Source organism: Mastigoproctus giganteus, chromosome 14 (assembly GCF_048544385.1).
Source record: "Mastigoproctus giganteus isolate SK-2022 chromosome 14, ASM4854438v1, whole genome shotgun sequence".
NCBI lineage: Eukaryota > Metazoa > Arthropoda > Arachnida > Uropygi > Thelyphonidae > Mastigoproctus > Mastigoproctus giganteus.
Window position 1 is genome coordinate 76,638,544 of NC_143588.1, and position 12,378 is coordinate 76,650,921.

The 12,378-nt window shown below is 38.8% G+C and overlaps 1 protein-coding gene across 1 annotated transcript in view; it reads right to left on the reverse strand.

Annotated features, from left to right (window-relative positions):
* LOC150075259 (glycine receptor subunit alpha-2-like) overlaps positions 1 to 12,378 on the reverse strand; it is a 111,940-nt gene that overhangs the window by 50,207 nt on the left and 49,355 nt on the right. Inside the window, exon 6 of the mRNA XM_090388415.1 lies at positions 6,833 to 7,053. Within this exon, the coding sequence (XP_090244541.1) occupies positions 6,833 to 7,053 (221 nt within the window). The remainder of the gene's footprint in view (positions 1 to 6,832; positions 7,054 to 12,378) is intronic.

Below are 12,378 nucleotides of genomic sequence, written 5' to 3' on the forward strand. Positions count from 1 at the left end.
CTTGAACATCAAATTACAGGGCTCTTTGAAGACCCTTCATGTTATGTTCGATAACATAAAGGCATTTGAAATTAAGCTGGGAGTTTTTAAACGTGAGGTACAGTGGCAGTTTTAAATATTTCCCAAACCTAAAAAGGTACATCATTGATCTTGAAACTGATGAGAAAACAGACCGTCAGAGCCTTCAAGTGCTATGTCTGAATGTCATTGAGTCAACTACTGAACAGTTTTCTTAAAGATTTGTCAAGTTCAGAAAATTGGAAGAAACTGCAAAATTCATTAAGTTTGCAGACAGTGTAAAACTAGCCGAACTGAACCTGAAAATGTTTCAGTGGATCGACCTGGACGATTTTGAGATGCAATTGATTGATTTTCAGAGCAGCTCAATTTGGAGGCATAAAAATTTATCGATCTCAGACCTGATTTAGAAAATATTGAAGGGGAATGATTAGTGACGGGATTAGCAAAGAAAAATGCAGAAAATGAGGTATTAAGTTTGGAATTCCATTCCTGAAACTTTTGTCTGTTTGCAAAAATCTGGCAACAGCATTACTGACAATTTTCTCACAACATATTCTTGTGAATCATTGTTCTCAGTGATGAACTTTGTTAAGTCTAGTCATTGGAGTAGTCTCATGAATGAAACTAGTGCTGCATGCATAGCTCTAAAAGTTACAAAGTATAAACCTGATGTAAAGTATCTGTCATCAATGGTGCAGTAACAGAAGTCTCATTGATGTTTTATAGTTATAATATAAGAGAGGTTTATCATTTTATATTTGTTCTGTAAGCTAAAAGTTACATTTTTGTTATGAAGGATTTATTTTAATACCTTTATTAAAGCATCTTTGAAATAATGTCTTTTATTTCATTCTTTGTTTGGTTATGCTTTTGTCAAGTAAAACATGTGTGAGAAAAATAACGATACAGTAGAAAGTCGATTATCCAAACTAACTGGGACCAGGTTTGGTTCGGTTAATCAAATAGGTCAGATAATCAAACTTACATGAGAATACCCAGTTTATACGAAACAAAGTGTAATTAGGCCTACAATTAAATTATTGTATGCAAGGTATTTTTAAATGTGATACTATATTTTGAAATATGAAGTTTAAAAAATAATTGACCTAAAAAATGGTTTGCAAATAATAACAAAAATGTTTTGAAGAAACAGTGTATATTATATTTATTTTGAACTTACCTAATTGTTTTACATAGTTTCAACTATAAACCACACTTTTTTTACATAAACAGAAATAAACAAACAAGTAATTGTACAGAAATAAGAATATAATGAATCTCGGGAAGGTTTAATTTTTAAAATATGTAATCTTGAATTTTGCTTTGAAACATGCAAGATTGTCTTTTTTTCGTGGCAAGGTCTCTCATCCTATTTAATAGCAGTATCTTCCATAGAACTGCATTCAGACTTGCTCACACCATGCCATAGCAGTTTCTAGCGGAGTGAAGGCCTCTGCGTGAGTGGGCCTTCAAATGCATTAAGCGGGGCAGGAGTAATATTTTAATATAGCAACCAGTGCATTAAAGGTAGATATTGTAATTTGGGGGGGGGGGAGCACGGTGGTATGGATAACTGACGTTTTACTGTACTTTGCGAAATTCCGAGCAGTTGATGCCACGAAGAAAGAGTGTTGCTGTTGCTTTATGTGAGGAAGGATGTTCTTCCTGTCACATTCCATATAGAGTGTCTTGTAATCAGTTGACAGTGAGTAGATTTCCTTCCAAACTCAAGAATACTGGTTCTGCTGATAGGAAAAAGGAACTGGATGCAAACGAGTCTCTATGCCAAAACAGCATAATGCATAAGTGCGTTTTGTAGCACTTATGCCTTAAAAAGCCTCTTCAAAAATGGATTTGTAGCCCATCGTCCTAAGAAGAAGCCCCTCTCACATAAAAAATGAAAAAGGTCTGATTAATTTGGTGTAAGGAGCGTGTCAAATGGACCCCCGAACAGTGGAAGTCAGTTATTTTCTCGGAGGAGAATAAATTCAACCCGCATGGCTCCGATGGGAGACAAACGATTCTCTGTAGATGTGGTGAAGAATATCATCCAGACTGTATGGTGTCTACAGTAAAATTCCCTACCAGCCAAATGATATGGGGGTGTGTTTTGTATTGTGGAGTAGGTCAACTGCAGTTTATAAAAGGTTCCGTAAATGCCAATGGATACTTGGCTATATTGGAAGGCAAATTGCTGCCAACCATTAGAGACTATTTCAACCTGCCAAGTAACTGCATCTTTCAGGATGACTCTGCTCCTCATCATCGGGCGAAAAGTGTAAGTAGGCACTTCTGTAGTTACATTAACTTCATTTCTGCATTAAAGTTCAACAGTAATGTGTTTACATTTGTTACAGGTGAAAAAATGGTTGAAAGAATGGTTCATTACAAGTGTTAGCTGGCCAGGAAACAGCCCGGACCTGAATCCTATAGAAAACTGTTGGAATCGTGTGGGATCTGCAGTTGCCAGAAAGAAACCAAAGATCCTTTGTGAACTTCAGAAAGCCATAATTTGTGTTTGGAACCACAAACTATCAGTTGATTATCTAAATTGATCTTGTCAATGCCTCGACAGTGTGCTGCTGTCATCAGGGCCAGAGGCAGTTCAACTAAATATAAGTTTTCACCTGGTGAATTTTTCAGTTGGTTTTCCATTTAAAATGATAAACTGAAGCAAATTGAGGGCTTATGATAACATTTCAGATATAATTGTCGTGTTTACCAAAACTGTTGTATAAAGGTTGGAAATGCTCATTTTGCAATATTTTGAGAGCACCTGTCAAATATTACTCAGCTTTGCCTTAACTATTAATAAATATCTTTTGTTTATATTTCTATTTGTGATGCTAGTCATTAATGTAACATACCATTGTGAAACAGGGTTAGAAATGTGAAATTCCTGGGTGATGAACTTTCTTTGAACACCAGTGTACTTGGACAAGGGTAAGCTTGTTACTCTGTTATGCACAGCAGGATTCAATACTCATTCCCAAAAATACCTAAGTACACAGATACTCTTTTCCATCACAAACTGACCTTTGCAACTGACTAAAAGGTTTTTGCAGCTGTACTGGTACCTTAACCAAACTTCCTGAAAGCTTTCAAATAGAGTTATTATTGTTATTTCTTTACTTTTATTTGTACTAGGCAAGCGGATATACCTGATAAGATTTGTGGCACAGAACTAAAATATGGTAAGGAGATACCATCTGCATGATTGGCAGTGATGAAACTGGAAGGCTGGATGGATCGGTTGGAAGGATGAGGTTTGGCTAATCCCATGTGGAGTTCATCAGGTTCCTCAATGTGTCTGAAAGTGTCATCTCAAGGCAATAGAAACAGTTCCAGAAAGCAGGAACACATAAACTTATATTTACCTGATACCTGAAACCCTATAGGTTTCAGGTATCAGGTACTTTCCGAGTACTTCCAGATATCTTTCTGAGGATATTTGGAAAAGCAATTATTATTATTAGCTATAATGGTGCAAGGAAGCTGGGGCTTATGCTGCACCAGCCAAAAAAACTTTCCGAGTTACCCTGAGAGAGAGAGAGAAGAAGAAGAAGGGAATCACCAAGAAGAGAAGAGAAGAAGAAGGGAATCACCAAGAAGAGAAGAGAAGAAGAAGGGAATCACCAAGAAGAGAAGAGAAGAATGATAATATCCAGCTCAGGACCCTGGGTGTGTGCCAAGCCCACACTCACCAGATGTAAGCTCCTGGGGGTGTTTTTGTAATCTCCCTAGAGATCCCAAAATGAGCTATATATCCTCAAAGAAGAATGGGATTTATTGCCTTCTGACCTCTTGAATACCCCTGTTGGCAGCATGAAGGCTTGGTGTGAGAGTTGTATTTTAGTTAGGGATGACTGCATCATCTGGTAATTCTAGTGTAACCTTTTATTCCATGGAATGAAATTTACATGATTCTCATGAGTTGATGATTATTCTTCTGTGACATGCACACTTATTGTGTTTTTTGTGGGTTTATCAGAGTTTTTAATTTATAGACATCTACACAAAATTAATTATTTAAATGTTGACAAAAGGGTAATGACATTCCTAAAATATGTAACTTTCTTAACTGTCCTCAAAGAAGAAGAATGTACACTGAGTGGAAAGAAATCATGGGATATCTACCTAGTAATGGGTAGGTCCACCTTACATCCAGATAAGGGCAGTCGTGTGGCAAGGCATTGAGTCCACTAGTTAATGAAAGCGTTCCACAGGTATTTCCATCCATGCTTGCTGCACAGCTGTCCATAATTCCATCGCATTCCTGGGTGGAGGATCCAAAGACCAAATGGACCTTTCCACAACATCCCAAAGATACTCCACAGAGTTCATGACCGTGGAAAGGGGAGGCCCTTCCATGGGGGTAAAATCTGTGGAATGCTCTTTGAACCATGTTCTAGTCACAACAGCTCTGTGGGGAGGCACATTATCCTGCTGGAAGAGTCCATTGCCTTGTGGGTGCATGATGACCATGAAGGGATGCAGATGGTCTGCAAGGATGGAACATAACCTGGACTGTTCAGAGGTTCATTTAGATATACCACAGGACCTAATGTGTGCTGGTTGAACATGCCCCAGACCATTACCGACCATCCATCTGCCTGAACAGTTATTTGTTGACATGACAGGTGCATATCTTTGTGCAGTTTCCACCAGATACACATCCTCCAGTCTGCTCGAAATAACTGGAAATGGGACTCATTGGACCAGGAGATCTGTCTCCAATTATCCAAGGTTCAGTGCCAATGTTCTTCATCCAATGGAGGTGTAGAGTTCTGTGTCATGGAGTTAGCAATGGGACTCTGGTGGGTCAGCAGCTCCTATAACCTGTTGCGGCTCATACCCTATTGCAGATCGCCTGATGGTCTTGGTGGAGACATTTCTGGCACCTCCCTTATTGAAGTCGGTGGTGATTTGTGCCACTGTTGCTTTCTGATTGTCTGAAACAATGCAAGACAGACGTCAATGGCCACATTGATCCACCACCTTTTTCCATACACAGTGCTGTCCATGATGAGATGTTATTCTGGAAATGGCATATTTCTGATACACTCTTGATACTGTGGAACGGGGATAGTGCAAATTTCTGTACCACTTCTGCGATAGAGTGACCCATGCATCGGGCACCCACTATCATCCCTCTTTCAAAGTCGGTTAATTCAAAACGTTTACCCATACTGACCGAATTACCATCTACATGAATGCAGTGATGCAGGGTACCTATATACCTGCCAAGTAGTGGGTTCATACACTAGCTAGAGGGGTGACAGTATCGCATTGCCCAGGAACCAGGTGTGTATATATATATATATATACATACATACAGTCAGTCCTCGTATAGCACGATAGTTGTGTTCCTGGAAACCCTTGTGCAATGCAAAATCATGCAATATAAACAACAAGCCCTATGGGAAAAATAGGGTTAGGTGCCGACCACCCAAGATTGAACACACATTTGTAACCAAAACATTACCAAACACAAGAAATAATCGTAATAAAATACTTAAGTATTTTATTACGTTTCTGCTAATGGAATCTGTTACTAACTGGTAGTAAACTCAATCTAATTGCATTTGCGATTATACCGATAGCTGGAATTGTGTTGGTTTTTGTGTTTCCCCTTCACTGATATAAAACACATAAATACATTTTCAGAATCTTCTCTTCATTCCTATCGCGTTGCGTTTGGTTGGGGTGATTCTGCGTCCGACTGCCATTTCTTGTAAACACAAAGGCGAATCGTGCATAAGCGAATTCGGTTTGTGTTATATAAGATATCGGTCCCCTATTTATAAATCGTGTATGATCGAATTCATGTAGTGTAAACACGTGTTATACGAGGACTGACTGTATATATTTTAAGACACACTGTATATATATACACACAGTCTTAAAAATACACGGTATAACTTCAGGAATGAGTTCCTCATATGTAGACAATAAAAATATTTTATATCAATATAGTTGAGGAAATGCTTGGTTTCCGAGATTTGAAGGTCTGTCTATGACACTTACTGTTCATATCACCTTATAGTAATTGTTCAAAATGTCCACCTTCTGCCTGAATACAGGCCTCACATCGACGTCTCATGGACTTGCAAAGACGATGCCAAATTCCTGGCATGTTTCGTATTGTCTCACAACCTGCCACAATTCGAATGCAGAGAGTTTCCACTTCAGCTACTAGAGTTGAATACACCAATGGCCCCCACAAGAAGAAATCTAGTGGTTTTAAATCAGTGAGCACGGCCAGGCAGTTGGTCCACCGCTACCTATCCACCAACCAGGAGACCTTCGATTCAGGCAATTGCGGGCTAGGTGGCTGAAATGTGCAGGAGCGCCATCGAGCATGAATGTGCTTGTTGACAAATGATCAGTGGCATGTCGTCCAAGAAATCAGGCATGTTGTTTTCCAAAAAGTTTCTGTATGCCTGCCCTGTGAGTTTGTTTGGAAGTACATGGGGCCGCTTGCTCCTGATTTGAGTACATGGTTGGAATGGAAAACCACCAGATTCTGTCAGTACCTTGTGATGAAGGAAATCGCCTGCTGGAGATAAGACATTCCGGTTAATAACTGTGGAACCAAGCATTTCCGGAACTATGTTGATATAAAATATTTTTATTGTCTATGGATGAGGAAATCATTCCTGAAGTTATGCCGTGTATTTTTGAGACACCCTGTATATATATATATATTTTTTTTTTTTTTATTATTATTTATTATTTTTTTAATTTTAATTTCATCATTTCGCATCTGTTTGCTAGCTAGTATTAATAATAAGACAAAACGGAAGCCCACCTTGTAACATACACAACCGTTCCATTACTATAAATCCTCAAGGATAGATCAATTGGATGCAAGAGTGGTTTGAAATCGCCATGCTTAATGAAGTATGTGTCTGGTAGCCAAATTGAATCACCATGATTAGCAGCATTCAAATACTCGAAATCTTCCAATTTTTCGAACTTTAATCTTGGATCATACCACTTCTGGCATAGCAAGACTTCTACTTCGTAAAGCTATATATAATAAAAAAAAATTACATATTTTATACAGAATACACAACAAAAAAATTTTCAGTCGAATACTATTTAAAAACAAAAAAATTAATAAACTGTTACCTAAAAGTAATAATTAAATGTATTAATTATCAATATAGGAGGTCAATATGCTCCCTGATTGTGTGTTCATTCTTACAGTCATGGTACTGGATTAATATTTTTGACATTATATCAATTCACTCGTATATTTGCTACTTGGGTTTTTCGGCCATTAAAACAAGCAAATCGGCCAGGGAACACAAGCAATTTATGTACATAACATGAATGAGTGGAAGAGGTTGTTCTCGAGTAACTCTAATATAACAATTTTTTTTTTGATCAAAGCTAAAAGTGAGCTGGCACCTTATATATAAATCTCATACTCAAATGTGTGGTTTTCAGTTACTTTTGGTAGGGCAGTGTATATAAAATAACAAAATTGGTAACATTAAAAATGGGGAAACACTACAAAAGGGAATCTGAACAAACAAACAAACAAACAGAAACGAGTTAAACCCCTCTAAAATGATATCCAACCCAATCTAATTCATATGCATACAGTATCTGACTTTTGAATCTGCATAAACCATTGAAAGTGCATGGCCCACCATTAAGATAGACGTTACTGTATTTTCTTGCAATTAAACAACTAGGTACCATGACACATACATAGCAAATGCATTCTATTTTTATGTCAAACCTTACTGCCTGTATTTCTGTTTCACAGTCTGTTTCTCCCATGGTATGTTTATTTTTACCAGCTTAATCTGTCTGTCATTAGCAAAAAGCTTTTATGCAAAGAGTGCTTTGTACTTTATGTGTAGCATTAGATTCCATCGTTGGTTGTTTGTGTAACCTACAATAGCAGCCCAGTGTTTGTGCCTTTCAGAAAAAAAAAAATACTATATTAAGATTGACAGCAAACAGATACATTCTATTTTATCTTATAGAAACATTTATGTAAACAAACTATTTCTCTCTTGTACATAATGAATACTTTATATGCATTGATTGGGTGAATAACTGGGTGAATACAGAGCTCATTAACGCATATAAATAGGAATCGTTCACATACGAACCTTCCTAAGAGTTCCAAGCACATGTATGCTCACTACAATTTCTGTTGTAGAAGTACCAGAAAGCAGTAATTTCCATTTATTGAAAGCTTCAGAAAATTGCTGTAGGGCTTGAAAAGTATGCAGCATTTTCAAGAGCACTGATTCATTACGTTCAGAATAACATGTCACCAAAATCCGTAGAGTATTTCTAGAATCAGAAAAATTGTTGCAGTAATACAATATACCAGACCATGTTTCTTCTTCACCACAAGAGCATAAGTTAGCATTGTTGAGGCATAACAGGAATAACTTAATTGAAATTGCTTATGCTTAATTACAATTCCTGCTGGCATTAAGGGCAAATTGTTACAATGGATAAAAGGGTAGTTGAGTGGTAGAAGACAGAGATTGGTAATCAATGAACAGTGCTCTTCATGGACAATTGTTATTATTGGAGTTCCCCAAGGTTCAGTGTTGCACCAATTGTTTTTTTGTATATTTATCAATGATAATGATGAATGTATATCAGGCTTAATGTTAAAGTTTGCTGATGATACAAAGGTTGGCAGGGTTGCTAATGACAGTATGCTAAAAGGTAAAGTGCAGCCATTATCAACCCACTGCAGGATGGAAGCCTCCTCAACAATTCATGCTGAGGGAAATGGACCATAATCTGCCACGCTGGTCCAGTGCGGGTTGGCAGATCAACCGTATTCAACAGTCAGGGGCTTGAACCACAGTCTACTCAAAGAGCGTGTGCTACTGCACTCCTGCTCCTGACCACTCGGCTACGGAATGCTAGTGCAACATGAACTAGAAAAGTTGGCCAGATGGACTGAGACGTGGCAACTGAAGTTTAACATTGACAAATACAAAGTACCGCATATGGGTAGCAATAACCCCAGAGAAATGTTCCAACTGTGTGGTACTACGCTCAGAGAGGTGGAGAATGAAAAAGACATGGGGGTAATTGTGCAGTCAGATATGAAGTTTTCTGAGCAGTGCAGACAGGCTGCAAGAGCAAGTCATGGGATCCTGTCGTTATACAGGAATTTTGCTACCAGGGATAAGGAAGAGTTGTCCCTTTGCATAATGTAATGGTTAGGCAACGCCTTGAGTACTGCATACAGGTCTGGAGGCCTCATTTTAGGAAGGATGTAGGGTTGCTAAGTATAGAAAAGGACAACAAGGTTGGTAAAGAAAACAAAGGGTTGTTCTTACCAAGAAAGGCTTAAGTTCTACAAATTGCAGCATCTGGAGACTAGGCAACTGCAAGGTGATCTGACTGAGGTGTATAAGGCCTTGAATGGTATGAGCAGCCTAAATTCTGATGGGATTCTTTCTCTTGCTCAGATTACGAACCAACCTGAAGGAGCATAAACTCCAGTTGCAGAATAGATGTGTGGAAATTTGACTTTACTGAGCGGGTAGTTGATTGTTGGAACAAGCTTCCATCTGTCATTGTGGAAGTTGATTACTTAAATAAATTCAAGGAAGAACTGGACAAAATTTTGGAGTGAATGGATGGGTGAAATGCTGGTTTTTTTTTTTTTTTTTTTTTTGACTGGTGTTGTATAAGTTTGCTTTCTTGCATGATATGCCTCTACTAATGCTAATGCAAACTTAGAATTTATGGATCCAAGTCCTAGGTTTAAGAGATACATGGTAGTTAGATTTGGAGAGACCCAGCAGTTTACATTTACCTTTGTTGCAAATGTGACCTGCAAGATAAATGAGCGTGTAACCTGTCCTGTAGTACTAGTCTCCCAATGGATTTGCCAGATGGTTACTAGTTCATTCCAGATGTGACTTTGTTCTCTTTTAATATTGACTGTTATATCACAGTTAATGCATAAAATTTCAGTTGGAACTGAATGCCTTAATCTTTATATATTTATAAAGATTAAAAGCCTTTATATATTACATGGAGGTTGAGAGGAGAAACAAAGGATGTACTGCCCTGTTTGAGCCAATAGATGGAAAATCATGGACTAGCTGACTGTAGACTTTGTCTGCATGGTTAGCAATCTTGTTATAATTGCCATCCTCCCCACATCAGATGGATAAGGCCTGATTTTTAATACCGTCAAAAATGCAAGTACTTTTATGGGCTCTTTTCCTCCCTGGCTGAGTTAAGCGGTTTCAGGCATGAACAGTAAGATTCATCACCCCATCTCCGAAAACTTGGGTTTTTTGCTCAGCAAACCGGGTAAATTGAGCAGAGAACAAAAGCAATTCGACGTCACACACATCAGTTTATAAGTTTGGGCTTAGTGGCCCTAATACAAGGTTGTTTTTTTTTTTTTTTTTTACTAGGGCAGCAGTTCCCAAACTGGGATTCGTGGACCCTTGGGAGTTTATAGATCAGTTCCAGGGGGTTTGTGATGTGACCCGCTGGAACTGGTCAAATTATTTGTTCTATGTACAGTGAATTGATGATAAAGTTATTATTATATATTTATGTAAAAATAAGAATAAAGTTGAGCTGTTTTAAACAAAATAAAATTTTTAAAAAATAACGAAACTATTATTTTAAGGCCACCTGAATAATTAAATTCATCTGGCGTGCTGTGTCTTATGTCTGTTAATTGCATGTGTTCTGTGGTCGATTTGTCTGTTTGGCTGGACAAAAAATCCCAGTTTCTGGAAGAAAACCTTACTATCTATGCCTGAGACTGATTAACTCAGCCACGGAGTGAAAAAAGCCCATTAGAGTTCCTCGCATCATCTACAAGATTCAAACCCAGGCCTTTTCCACCCTGTGTGGGGAAGCCGGTGATGATATCACTGTGCTACCCACACGGACAGTTGTTTTAAAGATAAAACTTTGAATTTTCTTTTCAGAAAACAAGAAACATATTACACAGAAACATACGCATATACACAGTACATAGTACACAGAAACATATGCATATATATATAGGGGGTCCGCAAACGTTTTTTTATTTTTGAAGGAGTCCATAGATCTGAGTAGTTTGGGAACCACTGGACTAGGGGAATGCCAGTGGTGCTTCCAATTTCTAAGACTGCGATCCACCAATGAACCCTCCTCCATATGGACCATCGGCATAAGTGCCTAGTCAAGGTATCCATGCTTACAGCCAACAATACTTAAAGTCTGCATTTGAATGCCATGTTGTTATTGGGTTTTAGGAGCATCAGCAACTAAGGCCATGTTGCTCTGTGCATATTGTCTGTAAGTTGTGTTCCGAGGTTGATTTTCTGTTTTGCTGGGCGAAAAACCCAAGTTTCCGGGAGGAAAAACCATGCTACCCTCACTTAAGACTGACTAACTCAGCCACATTGTGAAAAATATCCATAAAAATTCCTCCCGTCACTGACTGGATTAGAACTCAGGCCTTTTCCACCCGGTGTGGGGGAAGGCGGCAATCCTACCGTGCCACCCATGAGGGCATCTTAAATGCACCATTGATGACTGGAAAAAAGTTGCTTTTACGATGAGTCATGTTTCCTGCTGTACTGTGTGGAGGATGGATGGTGGGTACGGTGACAAACTGCAGAGAAGAATAACTCCAATGTCTTGCTCCAGCAAACAGGCAGGTGACAGCAGTGTGTTTCCCTTGATCGCAATCTGAATGCTGAAAACTACCTCCCATTGTGGCTGTTTGGTACATCCCTTCATGTGGAGTTGTTGTTGTTATGGGTGTTTAATGGCGCATAAACTACTATGGCTATAATGCGCCTCTTCATGTGGACACAGTATGTTTGTTAGGCAGTGCCAGTGGTTTTTTCATAAAACTACAATTAGTAGCACTGTAAAAATACAAGACTCTACAAAGCCAGATAAGTGTCAGTTGTGTTGGGTACTGTGAGTTGAGTATTGTTTGTGTTGTTCATCTAGCCACATAGTTACTGGAAGGCTCTCTCACCATGGATTGAGCCTTCCAGCATCTGTCTACGGCACAAGGAGCGAGCCCAGGGCAGTAGAGAGAAGCATCGGGATCCCACCTCCAACAGAGCAAGAAAGGGGAGGACAGTAAGTGGAGTGGGAGTAAGAGAGTTGGGGTGAAAGAGGATGACAGAGTGGACTTTAGACGAAGAAGTCCTCCACGCAAGCAGGGGCAAGGACACCACTAGTGAGAGAATCCTGGAGAAGGGTGGGGATAAGAATATATAACAGAATAAAGCAGACAGCTAAGGGAGAGGTGATAGCTGCCAAAATGGGCCTCTCCGCACGATCCTAACCTAAAGGAGGGGTTAGCAGAGGAATGAAAACCAGTCTGAC